Here is a 26,987-nt window from a genome sequence, read left to right as displayed (position 1 = left end):
GTAATTGGGCAGGGTGATTGGTAATTTCATCCAGGCTCTCTTTCCCATGAAGGGTTGGACCAGATCTCTCAAGGTCCCTTCCAATCTGGGCTGTTCCATGATTCTGTGATATTTCAGAGAGTGTAAAAGTCTATGATCTAATTTCAGCTTAAATTAAGAATTTCATCTAGAACGTCATGAAATTGCATAGGTATTTAAATACCTAAGTGGAGCTCATTGTTTTATTACTTTGATTTCAGATACGGAAATTCAAAGTTAGCCAAGTTATCATGGAGAAATCTACAATGCTATATAACAAGTTCAAGACCATGTTTCTGGTTGGGGAAGGAGATTCTGTTCTTTCCCAAGTACTAAATAAATCACTTGCTGAGCAGAAGCAGCACGAGGAAGCCAACAAAACCAAAGAACAGTGGAAGAAAGGAGCAAACAAAAAAATGGAAAAGGACCAAACAGGTAAGTCACTGCTTTTAGTTTCTTGTCATATAGAAGACCTAGTCTCCATCAGTTTCTGAGCCAGCTTCAAAAAATCCTTGATGTAGGAATTCTACCCATCTGTTAAAACCTTTATATATCTGAAATAGTCAAGGATCATACTGCTATAATGAAGCTTCAAGTTCAAGGGTATAATGTTTTCTGTGGCTGTTTTGTTGCCTGAAGGGAAGAGCTTTTGCAAGAATTGAGCATTTTTTACTTCTCTGTAAATTTTCTAAATTTATTACCTTGTGGAATAAAAAAAAATTAAACATGAGGTAGAATAACATACTACCTTCCATTCCTCAAGCAGTCTTTTTGGTGCCTAGACTTCCACCTGTGCTTTAACTTAATTTCTTTCACTAGCCTCTTCCTATATCATGCATGCTACTATGTGTAGCAGCAGCTTGTAACCACTTACACGTAACTTCTGTGATGCAACTTTAGTAGTTCAGTCTAACATTAAAGAAATAATCATAATTTAGGGGAGAATAGTCCTTCATGCTCTGCAAGTACAACATGATATTGAAAGCTTTTCATAGCAAGCATGATCTATAGTAACTTAGGTCAGTTATTTAAAGAAAAAATGTAGTAAAATAGATACTTGCGATTTTAAATAGAGGAACAAAATGAGACTGAGACAGTCTCTGGAAAGCTGTGTTGCAAATGAATTAAAATCCTTGAAGATGTAGGAGTTCTACCAATCTATTAAAATGATATTTGGATCCTTGATCTCCACAAGCACTGAAGAGAAATTATATTTACTTTGAACTTGAATCCTGGGAGCAAAACTGTTTCAGAAAACTGTTTGAAAGTTACACCACCCAGATCTAGAATAATGAAGTTAATGTAAATGAGATTAAGGATGCCAAGGATTCAGAATAACACTGCAGTTGAAATGCTACTGTATTTCTAACTGCTAAGAAAGCAAGGATGATGATGAAATCCAACCATTTTATGGTGAGAGAAGTATGCATGATGTAGTGGAGGTTCCACACAGATCTGTCCCCAACTCAGTGGGGAAAGCATAGCTAATACTTTAACAAAGAATCTAAACTGAATGGACTTCCCACACAGTCTGACGAAGCTACTTCAGATAAGGCTAACACTAGACTTCAACAGAACACACTGAAATACCATGTAGTTGCCTAGTCAGATGGAGAATGGTAAGAAGTTTTATCAGAGTAGGGGGATATTTCATGGAAGTGGATTTTCTTTATTTGCTACAGTGAGAAATTCTGGTTCCTTACGTTCGTACTTCTGCCCTCTTAAAACTTCAACTGCTGAACTCTTACTATCTTTACGAAGCACAACAATTACAGCAGTTTGTACTTCAGCTGAAGTACAGCTTCAGACTATCCACTTTGTAACAAGGGGTTATAGCACTGTTTCACTGATGTTTGCATTGGCATTCAAGTTCAGAACTGATTCTGAGCAAGTCTAAATAGATCAACTACCACAACGTCATCTTAAAATGATCTTGTCTGATTTTTAGCATCTCTTAGCCTCTAAGTATTCAGATGATTAATGTCTTGTATTTTTTTCTTGTTGTAGCATAGCACAGTCGTTTAATAGAGGGGTTTTTTGGTAAACCTGTAACTTCAAATAAAATGGACTGTCAGTTCTGACTTAGTGACATTCCTCAACAATTGACTCAAAATTCATTGGTTTGTAATACCAGAGCAAAACATGTATTCATCACAGAAATTTTAAAGAAATTAAATATTCCTGCTTTGACTTCATTAAATAGTTTCTACATAGTGCTTTGTTTTCCTGCTTGACAACTGCATGCTATAACTAAACACTCTCAGTCTATTTATATATAGTTTGTCATATTTTGATTATATGCATATTTGTTAGACTTGAGACTAAACAAGAATCCATCAGACTAGTAACTTTTCCAGTTAAAGTATCAGAAAACCCTCCAAATTGTCTGACCAGGTTAGAGTGGTAAACCAGATTTACTGCTCAAGTATATTCTCTCACTGCTCAGAATATAAATAAGCATTAGTCCTATTATCTGTAGCCTAGCAAGCGCAAGAAGAACTTGAAATCACATGAAATATACATACAATATTCATTTCCCATTATTAAATTGATGGGATGAGGCTTGCTGAAGGGAATTTTCAGAAGTTGAAGCTGTATAAGTTACTGCTTTTTGTATCGTTTCAGCTGCTGGGTATCAAGGTGAGGGGAAAACATTTATAGCATTTGATTTGATGGAGGTAAAGAAATTGTCTGGGACTTTTTATAGCACAGTTTTGCTGCCTGCAGTACTGTTGTCTTTCTCTGCTCTTTAATTTTAAAGGTTCAAAAGTTCTGAATGGAGGGTCTGAAGCTCAAGACACCAATCAGTTACAGCACAATGGAGAGAACACTGAGGAAAAGAAAGATAGACATGAAGTTGGCAGTAAGAAAAAGTGAGTTAACCTGACTGAGCTAAAGATCTGCTCTGCTCTAGCAAAATGATGTAAAATAGAACAGCAGTAGATTGAAGTTACCTAACCATGCTGAGGTACTGTTTTCTCTCAACTTTAGAGAATGATAATAGCATGCAAATCTTCTGTTGAAGTTTTGAAAGAACATTTTAAAAGTTACTTCACTTATTGCTATGGTGGAGACCTAAAGAAAAAATTACAGGATGTCCTGCTAGGAGAAAATCAGCATGCGGTGAGACAGAGCAAAGTATAAGCTTTCTCCTATGTTTTAGTCTACCTGATGCTATTAAGTTGGAAGCAAAAGAAGCCTGAACCAAGTCTTACAGAAACTAATGGGATTTATCAAGTGTTTTGTGAAATCATGTATTCCAAACAATAGCCAAGCCCCACTTTAATCAGTGTTCTATAGCGTAGCTACAGAATTGCCCAAATGCAGGCTAGAACTTAGACCTGTGAAATTTCAGAACTCTTTATAGAGAACGCTTTATAGAGTTTGATGCATTTACCTTTTCCACATAAGAAGCTGTAAGAATGCTTGAATTTGTAAGTAGGTAAGTATTTAAACCTTAGCCTCACTGAAAAATGCAGTTTTGTAAAGAACAAGCAGCAGTGAATCTCCTGTAGAATATGAGAAATACTTAAAAAGCATTTAGTAAACAATGACCAAAAAGCCTAGAGTTACCCTTGAGCTGATCTGTTGAATTACCCCTTTGTTTTCTCTGAGCACTTCTGCACCTTGTGCTCAAGGATTCTTTTTGTCCAGCAGCAGGTATTGAAGCAAGCTCTCCTTTCATCACTGTTTCCATGCAGGCCAGGAGAAATGGCAGTTGCCTGGTGTTGTTTTGGCTGTCTGCCAAGTTAAAACTACAAATGAGGGGAATATTGACTGTTACCTACAATAAGATAAACTTGAACAAAACCAAGAAACCACTTAAGATGAAAATTATTTTGTATTTGCTGAGAGGTAGCCTCAGAATTACTGGCTTCTGATTCCACAGCTTTCACAATTGACATTTGGGAGTTTTCAACCAGTGATGAATCCAATAGTCATTTGGTCTGAACAAGCAGCATGTTACGGGAACATAGTGAAGGCAGATATGTAGGTTGCTAACAGGTTACACAGCCTAGTACACTGCTTAAATAGGTGATTTGGCCAAATCACAAATATGGTACTAACAAGTGCAACACCTGAGTTACTTGAAATTAATAGCAAGGCAGTTAGTTCAGTAATAACAGAATATACTTGACAAAGTATTTAAAAATAAATTAGTACTGAACTGGTTCTCCAAGGTAGAATTTTTTCATGGCCAGCTCCTTTCCTTGTTCCTGCAGAACCTGACAACACTTGGATTTTTGAGTGGCAGAGAGACAATCTCAGTCAGATTGCCCTTTATATTGTGATTAGAAGAACTAATATTTGGGTGCATGCATGACACCTCAGTGGACATTGGTCAAAAGAAATTTAAGGTAGAGACTTTAGATAGTTACGCAGCATGCCTGGAAAAGGCTGTTGAATATAAAGTGTGTCTCAAAAAAGCAACTTTGAGGCATGACAATTTATATTTTTAATACTTCAGTAATTGTGATTGTATCTGTAAAAGTTGCGAATATATCTTCCATGAATGAGCTAGTGGACATGTCATGTTCTGCTAATACACATTTATCTCTTTACACATGTGTGATGTTTGCTGTGGCATTGAACTCGCAACACATTCTTTGACTCACCTAAACAAAGAAACAAACCCACTTTACAAAAAGTCTTGTATGGCTACTTGGGGGCTGAATGACTGCTGTTCACATCTGGTCACATGCATTCAGGTGATGTTAATCACTACCAGCTTAGCTTCACATTTAGGGGCAGTCAGCCTAAGAGAGAAGATAGACAGCTGGCATCACTACCTGCTTCAGTTCTCCAGACTTCATCTGCTGTCAGCATCACTTACTCTAGACTGCACAAATTGATCTGGCATAAGCCTTGCTCTCTGCATTTTTATGTGGTTGTTAATGTTGCTTTATTTTGCTTCTAGGACATGTGGTGAAGAGAGAGAGCCTGAAAAGCCAGCAAAAGATTCTACCTTTGAAAGCAAATGACACCACTGGAGTCTTTTTCTAAAATACAAAATAAAGAGGATTGATAAGTTTTGCATTTGAAATCTATAGACTGCTGAAAGTTCTAAATAATTTTATAAGCATAGTATTGTAAAGTTAAATTTTGTGGAATAAAAGCCCTTTTAATCTTGGTTTTAAAGTATTTAAACACTTTTGCCAATAGTTTTGTCCAGTATTAACAGGTAATACATTTCAAAAGATGAAAATTCCACTTAGAAAACAAATGCTTACATGTTACAGGACTTAGAGTTGTAGTATATTTTTACCTGACTACTGTATGTTTGTCTAGCTAATAGCAGGAAAAAGTGTAAATACTTTTAACTGCCCAATTGCTTCATTTGTATAAAACCTACTCTCTTCCTAGGATACTGACCTCTGTGCATAGTTTTTCAACTCTTGTTGGGGATGTTTTTTCACTGTGTTTTGTAGGAGTTGGAAGCAGCATTTTTATAGCTGTTAAAATGTTAATGTATGAGTATACTTAATCACTTTTTTTTTTAAACAAGTTTAGTTCTGTTCTTGCAAAACTCATTGTGCCAATTTACTGCAATGTGACTTTATGGTATGCTTTTGGTTTAATAAGTATACTAGAAAGAAATGTGGTGTTCCCACAGAACCTGTTGATGCACACTGGTTGAAAAACACTGTCTTGAAAAATTTATGAAATTAAAGCATTTAAACTGATAAAGAGAGACATGTTCTTAATACTAACTTGTATAGACGGAAACATTCATAGGAATGACAAGTATCTGGGTTTAGTACTATTTCGATTTTATTGCCTTGGCATTAGCTTGCGGATTTCTAACTTGAATTTTAACAAAAACACTGGTAAAGTATTTTAACAAAAATGCCTAAAGGTGTGACAGGGAATGAAACGGGGCCTCAAGTCGCCTCCCCCCTGAGTGGGAAGAGCGAGCTGCTGCTAACGAGGGCGGTGGTGAGTCAGAGTGGGTGGGCGCAGACTGGAGTGACGATGCCCAACGCCCCACGCCTTCACATACAAGAGCAGCCCCCAGGGAGCGCGAGCAACCAGGGCGGGCGAACAGGGCGTGGCGCGTCAGGAGGGTGAGTTTGCGTGGCAGTTTGTGCAGGCAGGGCAAGCGGACAGGGCATGGTCCATCTCCGGGGTCTAGAACTTCTCAGAGCTAGTTTCATCTTATCGTCCTCCACCAGTGGACTGAACCATGGTCTCCACTCGCGTCAAAACCACCACCAGAAAGAACGTGGCGACCCAGACGGAGCTGACACGCAAACATGCAGCGGTCCAGGTCCTGGGCTGCAGGGCGTGCCTGAGCCTGTCAGTCCTGCAGTAGGGCAGCAGTGACAGCACCTGTGTGCACTGCGATCAGCTGGGTGACCTGCTCAGCCTGGTGGAAGAACCCAGAGAAGAGGTTGAGAGATTAAGAAGTATTAGGGAGTGTGAAAGGGAAATTGATTGGTGGAGTAGCACCTTAGCACCCCTAAAGCAACAGGAGCAAATGGAGGCTCCAAAGGAGGTAGGTAATCCCTCAACCCTCTTGCCACCAGGCAGAAGGAGGGGACCTAAGAGATGGGGGAGGCTGGAAACAGGTCCTTGCTCGGGGAGGCAGGAAAATCCTCTCCCAACCTCCCTCACCCTCTATGGTGTCCCTTCACAGTAGATTTAGGGCCCTGGAACTTTTGAATAAAGAAGAGAAGGAGAAAGAAAATGAGACAAACAAGGAGGAAGACCAAGGTCTCCAAGGCCGGGTCATTCTAGACCAGGTATTAAAGCCAGTTCTAAAAAGAACCCCAGAAGAGTCATTGTAGTGGGTGACTCCATTCTGAGGGGTGTCAAAGGCCCAATATGCAGACCAGACCTGTCTCATAGGGAAGTCTGCTGCCACCCTGGGGCCTGCATCAAGGACCTCACGGCAAAACTCTCCGCTCTAGTGAGACCCAAGGACTACTACCCTCTCCTGGTTTTCCAGGTAGGTAGTGACGACATTACCAGGAGAAGTCCTAAAGCAATGAAGAGAGATTTCAGGTCCATGGGGAAACTGGTTAAGGGGTCGGGGGTACAAATTGTGTTCTCCTCCATCCCTTCAGTTGTGGGGATGGATGAAGAAGAATACAGGAGAACTCAACAGATGAACTTGTGGCTCCAAGACTGGTGTTACTGTCAGGGCTTTGGATTTTTCAATCATGGGTTGGTATACAGGGCACCAGACCTTTTGGCATTGGATGGGATGCACCTGTCCCAGAGGGGGAAGAGGATCTTGGAGCAGGAGTGAGCTGGGCTCATTGACAGAGCTTTAAACTAGATTTGAAGGGGGAAAAACATCAGCCCATCTGAAGTGCATCTATACCAATGCACACAGCATGGGTAACAAACAGGAGGAGCTTGAAGCCATGATGCAGCAGGAAAATTATGATGTTGTGGCTATTACAGAAACATGGTGGGATGTCTCCCATGACTGGAGTGTGTCAATTGATGGCTACAAGCTCTTTAGGAGGGACAGACAAGGAAGGAGAGGTGGTGGGGTGGTGCTGTATGTTAAGGACTGTTATGATTGCTTTGAGTACAAGTGTAGTGAAGACAGGGTGGAGTGTCTTTGCATTAGAATCAGGGGGAAGGCCAACAGGGCAGATGTTGTAGTAGGAGTGTACTATAGGCCACCCACCCAGGACAGAGAGGTGGATGAAATATTCTATAGGCACTTAGGAGAAATCTCATGATCACTTGCCCTTGTTCTTGTGGGAGACTTTAACTTCCCAGACATCTGCTGGAAATACAACACAGCAGAGCGGGACCAGTCCCGGAGATTCCTGGAATGTGTGGCAGATAACACCCTGACGCAGCTGGTGAGTGAACTGACCAGAGAAGGTGCCCTGCTGGATCTCCTCTTTGTGAACAGAGAAGGGCTGGTGGATGATGTGGCGGTTGGAGGATGACTAGGGCACAGTGATCATGAAATAATAGAGTTCTCTATTCTTAGAGAGGCCAGGAGAGGGCTAAGCAGAACTGACATCCTGGACTTCAAAAGGGCTGACTTTGTCTTGTTTAGGCACCTGCTTGAAAGGATCCCTTGGGAGACGGTCCTGAAGGGCATAGGGGTCCAGGAAGGCTGGGCGCTCTTTAAGAAGGAAGTCTTAATGGCACAGGAGCAGGGTGTCCCCAGGTGCTGTAAGAGAAGCCGGTGACAGAGAAGACCCCCCTGGCTGAACAGGGAGCTTTGGCTGCAACTCAGGGAGAAAAGGAGAGCTTATGGCCTTTGGAAGAAGGGGCTAGCCACTCACAGTGATTACAAAGAGGCTGTGAGGCTATGCAGGGTGGAAATCAAGAGGTCTAAAGCCCAGCTGGAAATTACCCTGCCTTCAGCAATCAAGGACAACAAGAAATGTTTCTGTAAGTATGTGAGCAGCAAAAGAAAGACCAGGGAGAGTATCCATCCCCTGCTAGATGCAGGAGGAAACATGGTAACAAGTGATGAGGAAAAGGCTGAAGTGCTTAATGCCTTCTTTGCCTCAGTCTTTAATAACAAGAATAGTTGTACTGAGGGCATCCAACCTCCTCAGCCAGAAGACAGAGACTGGGAGAACGAACCCCCAGCAATCCAGGAGGAGACAGTCAGTGACCTACTGCATCACATAGACATACACAAGTCTATGGGACCGGATGGAATACACCCGAGGGTGCTGAAGGAGCTGGCTGGGGTGCTCACCAAGCCGCTTTCCATCATTTACCACAGTCCTGGCTGACCGGGGAGGTCCCGACAGATTGGAAATTGGCCAATGTGACGCCCATCTATAAGAAGGGTTGGATGGATGATCCGGAAATTACAGGCCTGTCAGCTTGACGTCGGTGCCTGGGAAGCTGATGGAGCAGCTCATCCTGAGTACCATCATACAACACATGTGGAACAACCAGATGATCAGGCCCAGTCAGCAGGGGTTTATGAAAGGCAGGTCCTGCTTGACAAACCTGATCTCCTTCTCCGACAGGGCGACCTGCTTATTGGATGAGGGAAAGGCTGTGGATGCCTTTGACACCGTTTCCCACAGCATTCTCCTGGTGAAACTGGCTGCTCGAGGCTTGGATGGGCACACGCTTTGCTGGGTAAAAAACTGTCTGGATGGCCGGGCCCAAAGAGTTGTGGTGAACGGAGATAAATCCAGTTGGCGGCCGGTCACGAGTGGTGTCCCCCAGGGCTCGGTTTTGGGGCCTCTCCTGTTTAACATCTTTATTGATGATCTAGACGAGGGGATCGAGTGCACCCTCAGTAAGTTTGCAGATGACACCAAGTTGGGTGGGAGTGTTGATCTGCTCGAGGGTAGGGAGGCTCTGCAGAGAGATCTGGACAGGCTGGAGCGATGGGCTAAGGCCAACTGGAGGAGTTTCACTAAGGCCAAATGACGGGTGCTGCACTTGGGCCACAACAACCCCCAGCAGCGCTACAGGCTTGGGGAGGAGTGGCTGGAGAGCTGCCAGTCAGAGAGGGACCTGGGGGTGTTGACTGACAGCCGGCTGAACATGAGCCAGCAGTGTGCCCAGGTGGCCAAGAAGGCCAATGGCATCCTGGCTTGTATCAGCAATAGCGTGGCCAGCAGGGACAGGGAAGTGATCTTACCCCTGTACTCGGCACTGGTGAGGCCGCACCTCGATGACTGTGTTCAGTTTTGGGCCCCTCACTACAAAAAGGACATTGAATGACTCGAGTGTGTCCAGAGAAGGGCAACGAAGCTGGTGAAGGGTCTGGAGCACATGTCGTAAGAGGAGCGGCTGAGGGAACTGGGGTTGTTTAGTCTGGAGAAGAGGAGGCTGAGGGGAGGCCTCATCGCCCTCTACAGCTACCTGAAAGGAGGTTGCAGAGAGCTGGGGATGAGCCTCTTTAACGAAGTAACAAGTGATAGGACAAGAGGGAATGGCCTCAAGCTGCGCCAGGGAAGGTTTAGACTGGATATCAGGAAGCATTTCTTTCCAGAATGGGTTGTTAGGCGTTGGAATGGGCTGCCCAGGGCAGTGGTGGAGTCCCCATCCCTGGAGGTGTTCAAGAGGTGGGTTCACATAGGACTGAGGGATATGGTGTAGTTGGGAGCTGTCAGTGCTAGGTTAATGGTTGGACTAGATGATCTTCGAGGTCCTTTCCAACCTAGATGATTCTGTGATTCTGTGGGCACGAGCTGCACTGAGAGTCTAAGAATTGTGTTAGGGGGATATCAGGGAATGTGACAGTGTTCCAGGTGTACATATTTGCCTTGTGTCACCTTCAAGGCAGCAACAGAAAAATATGATTACAGCCTGATGGAGACTAGTGCTTCTGAAGCTTTAACTCGCACCATTCAACAAGTTTTCAGTATTGCAGCATGACCCAAACAGCATGGTATCAAATACTGAGAAGTCAAATTATTTCTTGTTTACATGCCTTGTAAATTGCTGCCATGGCTTCTTCAGTCAGCCCACCTGCTTGTGTTGTTGTTTTGTTCTTACACAGGGTAGCACAGAGAAAAGGGATTTCTCATATACAGAACAAGGCAGACAGCTTTTCCCCATTTCAAGTTCAACAGCTTGGTACAATCTTTACTTTTGTTTGCAGTTCTGCTCTTCAACAGTGTTAAGCAGCTAGGTATTCAGTAATAGGAAAAAGCAACTTCCACACTCAACATCACAACCAGGTAAAGGTCAGTAACTTCAGCACTGCCTTAAAACCTCTCTGTTTTCCAGAATCTGAAAGTGACAGATTTTGAGACTAACACTTTTTTTCACTGAAATCATGCACTACTATGAAGAAATTCCTCCTTATTATCTGTCTCCTAATTGTGAAGAGATGAAAACTTCTTTCCCTAGCACTGCCTTTTTGCTGTTTTTTGCTTTTTTTCCTTCTTCCTAACAGACTAGAATAGTAAATGGCATAGTAGTTTTAGGATGATAGCCCTAACCTCCCCTTCTCTTCACTTGTATGGTTTAAGTAAAAACAAAAAAATCCTCACTAGTGACCAGAGGCACAGAAAAAAAGCATGAAGAGCCTCCAGTCACAACTATAGTATCTGATACTCATTGCACAAGCAGCATTATATTTATTGTGTTCAAAACTGCTGTTCAGTCATCTTTGCTAGTCTGCATTAAGTTACTATTTTTTATGTGACTTTGCTAGAATTCATCACAGAGTGAATGTTTTTTTCCCTGCTAAATACACCACTCCTTCAGAGACCATGTCTGCCACATCTAGTCACTACACGTAAGCTGCTGCTAATGCCTGTTGGAAATAGTTTGACCAACTTTTAACTCTCCCTTTACATAGTGGTACCTACATGACGTTAAGCAGAATCCATTGCATTTATTTTTGGTCTCAGTAATCTGTAAACTAGCTGTAATGTTAAGATAAGGCAGGGTTATAGGTTTGGTAATACAGAAAACCCAACAGAAGAATATTTATTTCAACATTCAACAAGACTGTTCACCAACAGCTGAAATTATGGAGCCTGTTTTGCTGCATTTGTACAGCATACTTATTAAATATGCTGCATGCTTTCTAAAGACTTCCTTTACTATACTGAGTACTTTATAGAGGCAAGCATATTTTTTGTCATTCCTTATTACTCTGCTATCATTTATGTCAATGCATAGAAGCACATGCACTTGTATGCATCTGTACTGATCTTAACAAAAATGTGATTTGTGCATATTTACAAAATGGTACTATTTCCACTCTACCTGCCTGCCTGAAGTTGCAAGCAGCCTAGAACTCTCTGTTCTCTCTTCACAGGTCTATTAGTCAAAGGGGGAAGAGATGTGAAGAGTGCCTGGGGGAAGGCCTCCATGTTGTTGATCAAAGAAAGGTGTTCATAAATGACTTTTTGCGCAAAACACAGTGGCACTCAGTTGCAGTAGCATGTTGTAGTAACATGCTGGCTGCATTGGGAAATTAGAGTAGCAGGCTACAGGCATTTAGAAAGCTTAATGATTAAATACTGAAGCCTGTATTTATAAAGCAGAATCCACTTATGTGATTACTGGAAGTTAAAACTTGGCATGGAAAGAGGTTTTCATCTGCAGCAATACAATTAAGGTTATGAATACAGCAATCTCCCCCCCAAAGGTAAAATCATGCAAGTAGGTACTAAATGCTAAAAGTGCTTGCAAAGCTTTTCATGTGCATAATGAGTATGTACTCATGTAATGATATTAATGGTGTTTATATACCGAAACTGAACAGCTTTCAGATCTTGAAGACAGTACCTTAAGTTAAACCTTGAAGATGAGATGAATAGCCATGGCAGCTCCCAGTATGAAACTGTCCTCAGCAGATGGCCATGATGTTTGGCCTCCACAGATCTTGAGTTTAAAGCAATCTCTAGCGTTTCACAACAGACTGCTGTTAAGGGGAAAGACTAACATGGCCATACAGCCAGACCATCAGACAGCAGCATTCTCATTCTGCTTCCAAATACCGGTAGTTACTGTACACTGAATTTTGCATATTTCTCCATACAGCTAGTCTCGAGAGGTACATGATTGCCTTAGGAAACTAAAACAACTTCCACCTTCACCCTCAAAAGCGTTTCTGTAGGATGTTAACTTAAAATAGATGGGATTTCTTATATAGGCACATAATGACCATTCCTTTGTATCAAAACCCCTTTTACCAAAAAAAGAGGCACTGTGTATTCAGTAAGTATGCCAAATCCACCTTGTTTTCACACAAGTGTTGCTGAACTAACACACATCTGTCTTTCACAACTGTTTCCGAGATAATGGGTCAGCCATGCCACTACTTCAAAGGGTTAATTGGGATGGATACAGAGGTGAAGCTCCTGATTATATGCTGCACGCCACTGAAGTCACGCTCCATCAATTCAGCTGCTTGGGCTTTTACTGCATGAATTTACTGCCCATTTACAAACCAGAAGTAACCTAAATTCCCAAAATCTCACTGACTATAGAAATGGTCATCTCACTTTCCAAGATGCCTGACTGTCCATGAGTTGTGACTCTTCAAAGATACAAACAATTTCTGAGAGCCAAGAACTGACTAGGCAGTGAAACTTAAGTCTCCCAAGGAATAAAACTGGTCCTTTTTGCAGAAAGGAAACAAACCACAGTTAATGCACAAAATTTAAAGCAGAGTTAGCTTTGGCAGTAGCATCCCTACTTCGATAGTCGTTTAGTACGGCTTAAAATATTGTGCAGCCCTGTTGAGTTGCTCATTATTCAAGTGCACAGGGGGCTGTTGTGATAACAAGTGCCCAGCTATCAGTGGAAAGTGACACTATTATAAATCCCATTTTGCTTTGGAACTTTACACTAACAGTAAAATCAGAGGGGCCTCTCATCACTAGAAACTACATTCTGTATCGCCATCTTGTCACCAAAGCAAAAACTTTCATTAGATAGAGAATATCCAAGACGTTTTGGAAGTCTGAAATAAGTTACAAAGGTTCATACTGCTAAATCACTAAGTGTTCAAAAAAGATCAAAGCAAAAAGCCAACCCCAGGTTCAGGTTAATGCTTTTTAGATTCAACAGATTGAATTACAGTTTTTAATACTCTAGCCTTTTTGCTTCCCCCGGTAAGTACAGGCACAAGTCTTCACGTGTCAGCAGGCAGAGCCCTTAAGTTTTCATTTAAATATAACGCAAATCATCTCCAATTTCCATACCCTTATATCCAGTTTATTGTAACAAGGGATTCATAAGAAAAACCTGCCAATTGCTTTGCTTAAAAAAAAAAAGACAAAAGAAGACATAAATACCAAACACACAGACAAGAGATTATTAAAAAAATATTAAAAATATTTTCTCATCATTAAGTAATAAACCTGCTTGGAAGTTTTAATCACTGAAACACTAACAGCAATTAACAAGTAGCCAAAACACAAATATCCAGCTGGTGCCATAGAAATTTAACTACAAATTGGCAGCTGGGTGCAATGCTGCATTTCACTCAGAGGACTCATTCAGAAAGACATCTTAAATCAAGACCAAACCCAGCTGTCCTATGACAGCTCCTGGGAAGTAAAGTATTGTTAAAAACTATGATTCAGTGCAACATTTTTGTTCCATTTATCATTTATGTTGAATCCTTCAATATGAAACAGGACCAGAACACACAAACAGCACCTTCAGATATGAGTTCTTCTCTGTTTTGTAGTTACGTACAGGGTGCACTCCCACACCGATTGTGGCCAGCTTCTCTTTGCCTTACTGGAAATATGGGACTAGCCCTACCAAATTTCTTAATCTGCAGGGACAGCAATTTTGAAATATTATTTGACCATAAGTTTTTACTGCAAAGAACGTGAATGGGTTGGGTGCAAGATAGCATACTGAGGCAGAATTAGTTTAATGAAAGAATAAATTCACATTTTGGCCACTCCCTTCTCCCTACCGCTGAAGGAAAAAAAAAAAAACCCAACCCACATACAAAAACCCTACTGATTGCTTTAGAATTCAGCATAAGAAGCCATCAAACAAACAAATGGTATCTTTAGAAATTATGCCAGCTGTCTACACAATCTCAGTTCCAACATTGAAGAGGATTGGGAAGCCCCTATGTTACCAGGAGACAGCTGACAAAGGAGGTGGCTTGGGAAAGATGAAGATTAGCAATTTATGAGACAAATACTGAAGCTGCAACCAGAGTTGTATTGCAGGGGATCTTTAAAGCAGCTGTCACAGCAGCACAACGCAGTCCAGCCCTAGCAGTTTAACCGGAGACAGTTGTGGTGGGCAGGCCACTCCCTCTTCTACAGATGCCTGAGGGAGAAGAGAACTACCACCACCTGCTGTTACAAGTCCTTTGTTCATACTCTGTTTTCAAAATACACAGGCCAAAGTCAGCTGTCTGATTTAAAAGACCAAAAAAAAAAAAAAAATCACTTTTTTTGTCCTAAAAAAAGCACAGATTTATATTCATATGACCTAATACACCACTGGAAGGCAGTCAGATATGTGAGTGACGAATTGAGTCCTGCAAACGCTTAAGACATTTTTGTTTCAAGACATCTAAAATCAAGTAAGCACTTACAGAATCTGTCTGCAGCCACAGGACCTGAACAGAATTCAATCTGTCAAATACATTTCTGTATGCAGGTTATCAGAGTTGGCTGACTTTTACACCAACCAGAACTAGGCTTTTTTTGAGAACTAGCTGAAGCTTTCAAAAGAAAAGCAGTTAGTGCTACAAGCTTTCCCAAACAGCAAGGATCTCCACTAAAATATTCTGAATTCCAGATGACTTTAAAAAGCAAGGCACTAGATAAGTATACTCTGTCTTGGCAAGCAGAGTTTCAACTTAACATCAGACTAGCAAGTACAAATTGGTCACATTTCAATAAAAAACAACAATACCTACAATAACAGAATGGTACTAAAAAAAAGCGCACAATGAACACTATCAACAGTTAAAACTGCACGCACTGTAAACAGTTAAAGTTATTGAAGGGCAGGCTACAATTCAGTAATCAGTGAAATGTAGTTTACTCTTTGTACTCAGAGTCAAAACACAAGGACAGCAGTAGCTTACAGATGCAAGCAGGAAAGACCTTAGAAGTTAACAAGCACTGTGAGCTTCTCTCTCAGAAAGTGTTCTCCTCCCCACAAATTCCATCCTATCCACCCTTATTCAGAGATGACAACTGCCAGAGTTTTCAAGGTAAAATGCCAAAAGACAGTGTTCTCATCCTTTGAGGTTAACAAAGCCTTTGATGCACAGAACTTCTCAAAATCATGGCTGCTTTTACAAGGTGTTCTCTCTTTAAACATCTGTATTTTTAGAGTCCATAGTCTCCAAACTACTGTATTATTGTAAAAGCAGATTAAAAAATGTAACTGATTAAAATAAAGTAGATGTCAGCATATTTTTCTGTGCTAACTTACCTTTTAAAATCATACTTACTCAGAAAAGCACAACAAAAAGACTTCAAGTGCAAAGGGCTCCTTCCACCTCAGAGGAGAGGATTAAAAGCCTAACCCAAAACCCAGCAGCATGCTCAAAACTCAAGCTGTCTGGTGGTTTTAGCAGCCAGAGCAACAGATGCACCAATGTAGTTCATTGAATTCATCCTGGCTTGTGCCAGTTTCAACTGAAAATCCCAGGATCGACATAAGGATATGCAAGAAACTCCCCCAGTTTATTGCCTTCTGTATCATAATGGAGCATCCGAAAACAAACATCACAGAAGAAACACGGATCCTCTGGTGCCAGACTGTCTTTGTTGGTTACCCATCTGCAGGTTACAAAACACAAGCATTTCCCATGTGAGTCCAACACATTTGTGACAAACATCTCAACATCTTACTCAGAGTTGGGGATGGTGGCAATAAAGATCAGTAATAATGTTATACTGACCAGGTACTACCTATATTGCGCATCTCCCACCCCAGGCATACAGCTCTTTTCCAAACACCACACCCTTTCAATGTCAATCCTAACTGCTATCTTACACTGCTACAACAGCATTTCCTGAGGAACTCCTCAAACCTGTGTAGCTGGTACAGTGCATAACCAAAAAAATCCATAAAATTAACAGGAATCTTCTGTCCATCCTATAGCCATTAAAGTCGTAAAAGATAAATCTGTTTTCCTTTAAGAAACTGTGATACAGAGCAGACACATGACTGACTCAAACTACTCTAAGTAATAACCAAATCCATTTACGAGTCTAAAAGAAGGGCTGGATGATGCAGACAAGACAAGGAGAGGATTGCTGCAAATTCCAGCAAACACTTCAGGTGACATGAACACAGCTGCCAGTATAAGGAGGGCCTGCCATGGCACCAAGCAATTAATTTTGGTGGCACTCAGAGGCCATGACAGCTCAAGGCCTCTTGTGTTTACAGATGCTGTCTGCACAGATTAGAACACGCAGGACAGCCAGCCAAAGCAGCTCTGCTATCCATGGTTTAGCATCTCCCCCACTTAATCTTAGAGCTTAATCCTAGTTTTAATTTAATGCATTTATATCACCTCTGGTAACAGCCTTCCCATTCCATCTTTCCCCGACATTGACCCTTTGGGTCCACCTCCCCTTATGGCCAAATGCATCACAGGTTATAGCCACCTGTGAAGGCATCCTAGGGGGTCTGCTAAGAACACTAGGATGGGCTCCCATCACAAGGGTAACTGGCTCTTTGCCTGATTCCAGGGGAGTCTAAGGCCAAACAAGCAGGATAACAAGGACACAGCTGCTATGTCAAACTGAAGCTGAGAGTGTAAACTGCCCTGGGGGGAAAAAAAGGGCAGCCGGCGTTTTTGTAAATAAATCATTCAGACCTATAAAATCAGGGAGTCTAGCCCAGTCTGTAGAACTCTGTTAGAGAAACTTCTAGTGTGTCTATTGAAAGGCTTGCTCATGTCTAAGTGTCCTGGTTTAACCAGGATAGGGTTAAGTTTCCCCAGCAGTAGCGGGGGGGGGGGGGGGGGGGGGGAGCTCTAGCCGGGTTATTCAGATACCATGTGGACCTCACATCCTGGCGGGCCTCACATTTTCCTGGCGCGGAGCGCGGGAAGAATCAGTGATCGAGTGGGGTTCGCGCCACCGGGTTTTCTCTCACTGCTATATTGGTAGATATTTTGCCCTGTTCATTGTTATTACTATTATTGTTATTGTTGTTGTTTGTTGTGTTGCTATTGCACTGCTGTATTAAATCTGTCCTTATCTCAGATCGGGGCTTTGTATTTCACTCCCTTTGTGGGGGAGGGGCAGCGGCCGCGTGGTCTCAGACCCCGGCAGGGGCTAAACCATTACACTAAGTAAATGGCAATAAAGTGTGTGAAGAGCACTGAATTCACATTCTGCTCTCTTAACTGCAGAAAATCTGTGCATCACAAAAGGTTCCTTCAAGTGCACAGCACAGAGTTTTCAGGTAGAGGTTAGGAGTTTACCTGTGGGGAAAGCTACATGTCTTTTAAAAATCCCTAGATTTTACTATATTAAAGTTGGACAGACCCATACTTCCCTCTACTTAGATGCTAGATTTAATGAAAGCTCTGTACGACTTCTGACAAATGAATTTGAATAATCTGTCTTGTCACAGGGGGAAAATGGAGCCTTTTCTCCCAAAATTAAGATTTTCAAAAGTAATTGAGAGTTGAGCTCTATGTATGCAAAAGAACCTGAGCCAAATAATTAACCTCTTCATCATTTCAGTTCTTTTGATCACCCTGAATCATCACCTCCAAATGACTGCTACCTGTAGGAGGCCTTTTCCTGGGTAGAAAGAGGACAACTGCCTGAAAAGTAAGATTTCAGAATATTTGCATGAAGATTATTCACACACTTTATCAAACTGATGCAGAGCTTTGATTTTTTTTTTAAGCTAGTAGCAGCGCCAAGACAGACTTATTTAAGAAGACAAAAGGATTGAGAAAGTAGCATACCTGGCTGTATACATTTTGCACACAAAGCATTTTCTGGTACATAACCAGTGTTTCTTGATTAGCAAGGGGTAGAGGTTCCTGTCCAGACAGTCATCATGATGAATGAGCCTTGAGGGAAATAAATACATAAATAAATAAAATACAACAAAGAGTCAGCCACACTGGAATTTATCTGAACATAAGCATGGACATTGAAGATAAGGCATAATTTAATTCTTGTGTAAATTATGACTAGACTTCTGCTTAGCATTTCTTAACACAGATGGAAGACCTGAAGATAGACTGCTGGTTGCACTGTCTGTGGATTTTATGGTCAGGAGGAAATTCAGTTTGTGTAGTAATTCAGAAGCCTTCAGACCATCTACTTTAGATGGTCTTTTCAAAGCTTTTATCTCCTACACAGACTAACAGGCAAAAACATCACCAGGTAAATGTTCAGAGGCTCATAATCCTGAGATCAGCTACTTACAACACCTATACCATTCTTTTGGTTGCATTCCTCTTGGGAGGCACCATTTATTATCAATGTTTAGGTACATCAGACTTCTGGGAACTGAAAATAATCTGACACCCACTACAATCAGAGGAGTGCTTTGTCTGCACTGAGCAGAGTATACACAATAGTTCTACTGTGGATCCGGCTGCCACTTCACAGCCACTATCATCTCCTCCTTGTCTCCTTTCCCTATCCACCTCAGCGCACTATTTCCACTCCTTTGTTCTCTTTTCAATTCCTGCCCCTTAGCACCATGTCTAAACTAAGAAGTCCAGCTGACTCCAGCCAGAGCCATTAACAGCATCCTGCTCCCTGGTGTTTCAGAATCACTATGTAAATCTGCCACACATTGGCTCTGCATAGAAAGAGCTTTTCACTGTGGGTGTCATTCCTCCCATACCACAGTCATGCTATGCTAGTTAGAAAGCAGTCTTTTTATGCAGACTAATTATTAAAAAAAAAAACCCAAATCCAAAACCAAGGAAGATTACTTTTTTCCTTGAAGAGGTAGTCCCAGGTATATGGAATAAAATCTTAAATAAACCCTGCAGAAGGCAACAGAATAATCTTAGTCTAACAAATATTCAGCCTTTAACATCTGAAATTGGTCCACAGAAGGCTTGCTTCCAATTGCCTAAGGACTCCCAAAGAGCAGTAACTTACCTTACATCTGTGATGATAATGATGTGCTCACAGTTCCCCTGGTGGCAGAAAAGGTATGGAAAGCCAATTTTGAGGGACAAATCATTAAATGTGTAGTCCTCCATTTTAACAGACTGAAGATTTCCATAGCCTCTGTCATGAGATTCTGACCACTCAATAATTGTTCTGAAAACAGAAAGGTCATCAGCATCACATAAACTGTGAATGCACAGAAAAGGAAGGCCTTGGGGGACATGCAAAGATCTTCACTGGGACACATTTAAAAAGATGGAAATCAAAACAGCTCACAATATTTTTGTAATAATTTAAGGTAATTTCACAGCAATACCATAACCCCATGGAACTGTGCACTGTTCTTGTGGAACACCTGCCTTTAAACACCCACCAGTCAACTTCCTGAGTTCTAGTCAGAGTGTATGCTCCTGATGGCACCCACCCAGCTCAGGTTCTTTGCAGCATGACACTTCTCAAGCATTCCAATAGTTCAAGTTGCCAGCAGATAGTTTTTGCTCCTTTGGTCAATAACTTTGTTTTAAAGTATTAAAAAGCTTTTTTTGTTTTTGCCAAGGAGAAACACAAAGTTGATAACTGCCCAGTTACATTTCCAAAATTTAGCACTGTAAGGGCACTGGTCACTGTTACAATTGTTTCTTGGCTTTTCAGCACACTCCTACATACAAGGCATTTCAATTCTACAAACTGCATATGTTATCACAAGCCCTTCCATGAAGATCATTGTTGCTCATGGACAGAAAGAGACAGAAAAAAATAATTAATTTCTCTGAAGTCAAACCCCAAGTCTGGCATAATGAGAGTCTAAACTCTCAGTTCTTCCATAACATACATTTTAACACTAAATCTCACCAGTGTGTCAGTAAGCCCATCCTTCCTTTAAAATCAACTACTAGGTATGACTTGTGCTCAACTAGTGTGAGCTATAGTTCCAAACAAGAGATACCTGAGACTCTTGGCAATGACATCTCAGATTTCTTTTCCCAACAGTTATTACACAGTCCCCTTCTTGACTTTGCCATGAAGGCATTCAGCGTGTTTTCAAGACTGAGCAGAACAACTGAATTCCACCCAGCTGACCTTGTTGCTGTCTGACCAATCTTCTGCCTCACAGGAAAGTTTTTTGGTGGTCATCACAACTAGGGAGGGCACTTAAAAAGCCAGTACAGACTGACATCTGTCACTTTCCACAGCAATCCCATCCCAGCAGGGCAAACCAGGATTTGTGGGGAAAAAAATGCATTCATCCTCTTTTCAGAAGGGAAGTGAGTGGAAGGAATAAATAAAGCAAGTAATGTTAAACATCTATGTAAAAATCAATTCAGCATGAAAAGATAGTATGAAAAGCCCATTCTGGCTTCATACACTAGACATTCCAGTCTTTAAAACACCACAAATCATAAACAAAATGAAATAAATTTTATGTTCCTTCAGGTTTTCCTTAGTCAACATCTACAACTACTGTACCTGCTTAGATCTCTGCACTCTGGGTATCTCTTATCATTATAAAAGATGCCTTCAAAATAAAAGAAAGCAGATTTGTAGAGATCCTGAGAGAGAGAGAGAGAGATATGTTTGCAATAGTGTTACAAGAGATTAAACACCTTAAACAAGAATATGTCAAAAAACAAGCACTTCAGGTGCTTTGTATAATCTAAATTATACTATGAGACCTCATTCTACAGGTTTGTAACAAAAGCTTTGCATTGGTTTTAGATGCTGTTGTAACAACAACGCTTATATGATTGCTGGCTATGCAGTTGCTTTGCTGATAGTATTCTCAAGCCATTACAGGTTATTTCAGTGCTCTTCTCTTATTTCTATCCACATCATAGCAGTTACCTATTTCTACAAAAACATGGAACAAGAACACAAGCATCATCTTACAAAGTGCACAAATTAAGTAACTGCACAGCACTGATTTAAAAAAAGACTAATAATTTTTTAAAAAATAGCAAGATGTAGTGGGATGACCATGGCTGGCTGCCAGAACTCCACCCCAGTTACTCTCTCACTCCTCCTCAACAACAGGACAGGGGAAAGAAAGTAAGATGGGCAAGCTCGTGCATTGAGATAAAGACAGTTCAATGAGAAAAGCAAAGGCCACATGCAGAAGCAAAGCAAAACCAGATTTATTCTCCACTTCCCATCAGCAAGTGGTGTCCAACCACCTGGGAAGCAGGGCCTCAGCACACATAGTGGTTACTTCAGAAGACAAATGCCTTAAACATGAATGCCCCCCTTCCTCCTTTCCTCCAGCTCTTATTGCTGATCACAACATCATATGGCATGGGATACCCCTTTGGCCAGTTTGAGTCAGCTGCCCCAGCTACATCCCCTCCCAGTCTCTCATCCACCACCAGCCCATTGGCCTTGGGGGGACCTGGAGAGACAGCCTTAAGGCTGTGTAAGCACTGCTCAGCAACAGCCAAAATGCTGGTGTGTTATTGACCCTGTCTAGCCAAAAATGCAAAGCACTGCACTACATGGGCTGCTGTGAGGAAAGTTAACTCCATCCCAGACAGACCCAATACACCTGATCAGGACAGACCACACCACAAAACACTTTTTGCTGAAATAACAGAATTTATTGCAGTCCTGTCTGTTGCACACGCGCGTGCGCACACACACACATAACAACCACATGGGAGCAGTCCCTGGTCACATCTATATAAACAAGACAGACATGCAATTTTGGAAGGTCCCATCACCTCACTTCTGGAGGCTCAGAAGAACCTGTAAAATTGTACAGAGGCATAAGCAGACTAAGTAAGAATCAAATGGGTAAACTGTGGCGAACTAGGCACTCTGGATCTCCAGATCAGTCTTACGTGTCTTTATTAACAGAGAATGTTCATTTGCGCCTGGTGGTCTTTTTGAGCGATTAACTCTAATATGTCAAAAGACATGAAATGCAGACCCTGGGCCAGAGATGGGACTCATGGCTGGAGATGACCTGCACAAAGGCACAGCAGTAGGACTGTGTTTTACATTCAGACAATTTTGTTTTGGCTCTGTTACTGTCACCTTCCCTGGCTCTCCAACCACAAAGGGTCAGTACTGCCATGCTCTGGCAACTCTTTACCAACTTTTGACTGATGCCACAGCCAGAGGTTTGGCTACTTAAGACGATGGGACTCGCTTTGAGAAACCTGGCCTACTGGGGGCTGGTGAGGTCCACCTGTCACAGAAGGGGAAAAGCATCTTCGGTCATAAGCTTGTCTGCTGATTTTGTGTGGCAGGGTTTTTTGGTAGTGGGGGAGGGGGCTATAGTGGTGGCCCCTGTGAGAAGCTTCTCAAAGCTCCCTGGCTCCAAGTCAGATCCCCCTCTGGCCAAGGCTGAGCCAACTAGCAATGGTGGCTGTGCCTCTGTGATACCGTATTTAAGAAGGGGAACCTGGGAGGGGGTTGGCACTTGTGAGGAGGCTTTACAGGAAAGATACTTCTGTGAACACCGAGGCCACTGGAAGGAAGGAGGAGGAAGTGTACCAGAGCAGAGACACACCCCTGCCCCTGTCACCCACACAGGTCACTGGAGAAGCAGAGATCTGCCTGCAGCCTGTGGAGGACCCCCAGGACTCTGTGGGAAGAAGCAGGCCCAGTTGTTGTATTTTGGCACTGGGAGGACTGCAACATGTAGAGGTGACCCATGCCAAAAAAACCTCAAGAGGAATGCATCCCATGGGGAGGACTCACACCGGAGAAAGTTTGTGGATGACTGTCTCCTGTGAGAGGGATGCCATGTGGAGCAGGCGAAGAATCCAGAGAAGTGCTTCCCCCTACTCCTTGGAGGAAGAAGCAGCAGACTGACTGCACACCCCATCCCCTGCTCCTATGCCTCTGGGGGAAGGAAGTACAGATATCAGGAACAAAACTGAGCCTGGGAAGAAAGGATGGGTGGGGGGAGGTGTTTTTAAGCTATGGTAACACTTCTCACTGTCCTATTCGGTCTGTTAAGTGTTGTTATCTTAGTGGGGAAATGAATTAAAGTCATGTCCTTTTTCTTCCCCTAATGAGCCTGGGAACTGGGAGAATGAAAAACTGCCCACTGTAGGAGAAGATAATGTTCAAGAGCATCTAAGGAATGTGAAGGTGCACAAGTCCATGTGATCTGACGACATGTATCCATGGGTCTCTATCCTGGGTTTGAGTGAGTGGCAGGGTTTCGGTTGGGGGGGAGGGGACTACAGTGGTGGCCCCCTGTGAGAAGCTTCTTGAAGCCCCCCCGGCTCCAAGTCAAACCCATCTCTGTGGGAAGGCCAGGCCAATTAGCTGTGCCTCTGTGATAACTTATTTAACAAGGGGAGCCTTGGAGGAGGAGTTGGAGTTGTGAGGAGAAGTTGTGAGAACATCTGGCAGACACTGAGGTCAGTAGAAGAATAGAGAACTAGTGGGGAGGTGTGCCAGAGCAGAGCCACCCTGCAGTCAGGGGTGGGACAGCAGAGCTCCGCCCCCTGCCTGCCACCCCATGGGCCCCACCCCATGCCAGGTCACTGCACTGAAGAAGGCTGGAACTCTGTGGGGAGAAGTCCCCACTACTATAATTTGGCACTGGGAGGACAGCAACATGCAGGGATGGCCCATGCTGGAGCAACATGTGAAACACTGTGGCCCATGGGAGTGACTCATGTCAGAGCTCGTTTGTGGAGAACTGTCTCCTGTGAGAGGGGGACTATGCTGGAGCAGGGGAAGAATGCCAGAAGTTGTACCCCCTCCTTGAGATGGAAGAAGTGGCAGGACTGATTGCACTCCCCCTTTCCTGCCCTCTGCACTGCTGAGGGGAGAAGGTAGAGGTATCGGGAGCAAAGCTGAGCCCAGGAAGAAGGGAGGGGTCAGGGAAAGTGTTTTCAAGATGTGGTAATGCCTCTCATGGTCCTACTCTGTCTGTTAGGTGGTGTTGTTGTTAAGTGTCTGTATTAAATTTATGTTCTTTTTTTCCTTCCCCTAATGACTACATCTTTTGCCTGTGACCAGAATGGGTGAGTCATCCCTCCCCATCCTTATCTCGATTCCTGAGCCAGCACTGGGGGAAAAAGGGGGGAGTGAGCGGCTGGGTGGTGCTCAGGTGCCCTCTGAGCTCAAACCACAACAGTCCTGAGGGAACTGGTGGACAAGGTGGTTAAGCCACTATCCATCATATTTGAGAAGTCATGTCAGTCTGGTGAAGTTTCCGCTGACTGGAAAAGGGGTAACATTACCCCCATTTTTAAAAAGGGAAATAAAGAGGACCGAGGAAACTACAGGCCAATCAGTCTCACCTCTGTGCCTGGCAAGATCAAGGAGCAGATGCTTCTGAAAACTATGCTATGGCATGTGGAAAATAAGGAGGTGACTTATGACAGTCAAAATGGCTTCAAAAAACGCAACTTGTGCCTGACGAGTTTGGTGGCCTTCTACAACAGGGTTACAGTGTTGGTGGATAAGGGAAGAACAACTGACATCATCTACCTGGACTTGTGCAAAGCTTTTGACACTGTCCCACACTACATCCTTGTTGCTAAATTGGGAGACATGGATTTGATGGATGGACCACTCGGTGGATAAGGAACTGGCTGGATGGTCGTGCTTAAAGAGTTGTGGTCAACAGCTCGGTGTCCAAGTGGAGAGCAGTGACATGTGGTGTTCCTCAGGGGTCAGTATTGAGGTTGTTGGTGACATGGACAGTGGGATTGAGTGCACCCTCAGCAAGTTTGCTGACAACACCAAGCTGTGTGGTGTGGTCGACAAGCTGGAGGGAAGGGATGTGCCATCCACAGGGACCTTGATATTACTGATTTGTTATTAATTTTAGCTGATTTTAATGATTTTTAGTGATTTTAATTTAAATAAGAAAGATTAGGCCTAATCAATTAAATGGAATTCTACAGGAGTATTGGTTTTATAATAGTTAAGAAAAAATAGTATAGTGTAATGTTTTAAGTAGCCATAGAAATACTATATTTAGTTTAGAGTAACCATACAACCAGTCATGCTGGTACAAAGTTCTTTGTAAAGTCCCAGGCTAAGGCCACATAGCTGGTAATAGTCATTAACCAGATTTCTGTTCAAAGAATAAGATTCATGACCAGGTACTACTGTTAGGCTGTTTGGTATGGACGATTTCTTGCCTTGTCAACCAGGATGTTCTAAAGGATACATTGTGAAGGGACCTTCACAAAAAAAAAAAAAAAAGGCTGGATGGCCAGGCCCAAAGACTTGTGGTGAATGGAGTTAAATCCAGTTAGCGACCAGTCACGAGTGGTGACCCCCAGGGCTCGGTTTTGGGGCCACTCCTGTTTAACATCTTTATTGATGATCTAGACGAGGGGATCGAGTGCACCCTCAGTAAGTTTGCAGATGACACCAAGTTGGGTGGGAGTGTTGATCTGCTCGAGGGTAGGGAGGCTCTGCAGAGAGACCTGGACAGGCTGGAGAGATGGGCCAAGGCCAACTGGAGGAGTTTCAATAAGGCCAAATGCCGGGTGCTGCACTTGGGTCACAACAACCCCCAGCAGCGCTACAGGCTTGGGGAGGAGTGGCTGGAGAGCTGCCAGTCAGAGAGGGACCTGGGGGTGTTGATTGACAGCCGGCTGAACATAAGCCAGCAGTGTGCCCAGGTGGCCAAGAAGGCCCATGGCATCCTGGCTTGTGTCAGAAATAGCGTGGCCAGCAGGGACAGGGAAGGGATCTTACCCCTGTACTCAGCACTGGTGAGGCCACACCTCAATTCCTGTGTTCAGTTTTGGGCCCCTCACTACAAAAAGGACATTGAATTACTCGAGCGTGTCCAGAGAAGGGCAACGAAGCTGGTGAAGGGTCTGGAGCACAGGTCGTACGAGGAGCGGCTGAGGGAACTGGGGTTGTTTAGTCTGGAGAAGAGGAGGCTGAGGGGAGACCTCATCGCCCTCTACAACTACCTGAAAGGAGGCTGCAGAGAGCTGGGGATGAGTCTCTTTAGCCAAGTAATAAGTGATAGGACAAGAGGGAATGGCCTCAAGTTGTGCCAGGGAAGGGTTAGACTGGGTATGAGGAAGTATTTCTTTCCAGAATGGGTTGTTAGGCGTTGGAATGGGCTGCCCAGGGCAGTGGTGGAGTCCCCATCCCTGGAGGTGTTTAAGAGTCGGGTTGACATAGCGCTGAGGGATATGCTGTAGTTGGGAACTGTCAGTGTCAGGTTAATGGTTGGACTAGGTGAGCTTCAAGGTCTTTTCCAAACTTGATGATTCTGTGACCTTGAAGCATGTTAAAGTTTGTGAGCCAAAGTCCTTGAGACAAGGACATTGGAGGGTCTTTCGAGTCAGTGCTCCGTGGTGGTCATAAAAGCAGCACTTCGACTCAATTTAAAAACAAAACGCACATGACTGGAAAGGGGTGGGATTAAGAAAATTAATTATGAGAATTCATATGACTATGTATGAGAATGTTTACTATGCATCATTATATCCTATATAATCAGCACACTACACGAGTTAGGTGTGC

General features: G+C 43.0%; 2 protein-coding genes across 12 annotated transcripts in view; one reads left to right on the top strand and one right to left on the bottom strand.

The window, feature by feature from the left end:
* The window catches only part of PSIP1 (PC4 and SRSF1 interacting protein 1), a 44,076-nt gene extending 38,370 nt beyond the window's left edge, over positions 1 to 5,706 (top strand). For 4 of the 5 annotated variants that reach the window (XM_074857216.1, XM_074857214.1, XM_074857215.1 and 1 more), the window contains 3 exons: positions 240 to 453; positions 2,780 to 2,891; positions 4,937 to 5,706. In XM_074857216.1, coding sequence (XP_074713317.1) covers positions 240 to 453; positions 2,780 to 2,891; positions 4,937 to 5,000 — 390 coding nt within the window. In that variant the 3' untranslated portion in view covers positions 5,001 to 5,706. Of the gene's footprint in view, positions 1 to 239; positions 454 to 2,779; positions 2,892 to 4,936 lie in introns of those variants that run through there. The other variant, XR_012627252.1, reaches the window with a different exon arrangement.
* SNAPC3 (small nuclear RNA activating complex polypeptide 3) overlaps positions 1 to 26,987 on the bottom strand; it is a 56,359-nt gene that overhangs the window by 14,622 nt on the left and 14,750 nt on the right. For 2 of the 7 annotated variants that reach the window (XR_012627255.1, XR_012627254.1), the window contains exons 6-9: positions 20,997 to 21,079; positions 19,518 to 19,682; positions 18,359 to 18,466; positions 15,875 to 16,205 (exon numbers count right to left, since the gene is read on the bottom strand). Coding sequence is in view for 3 of the 7 variants with exons in the window: in XM_074857217.1 (XP_074713318.1) it covers positions 16,058 to 16,205; positions 18,359 to 18,466; positions 19,518 to 19,682; positions 20,997 to 21,079 (504 nt within the window). In the remaining 4 variants the exon portion in view is untranslated. Of the gene's footprint in view, positions 1 to 3,211; positions 3,774 to 4,534; positions 4,776 to 15,437; positions 16,206 to 18,112; positions 18,212 to 18,358; positions 18,467 to 19,517; positions 19,683 to 20,996; positions 21,080 to 26,987 lie in introns of those variants that run through there. The other 5 variants (XR_012627256.1, XR_012627253.1, XM_074857219.1 and 2 more) reach the window with 5 other exon arrangements.

Source organism: Strix uralensis, chromosome Z (assembly GCF_047716275.1).
Source record: "Strix uralensis isolate ZFMK-TIS-50842 chromosome Z, bStrUra1, whole genome shotgun sequence".
Taxonomy (NCBI): domain Eukaryota; kingdom Metazoa; phylum Chordata; class Aves; order Strigiformes; family Strigidae; genus Strix; species Strix uralensis.
This window is presented reverse-complemented; position numbering and strand designations above follow the sequence as displayed.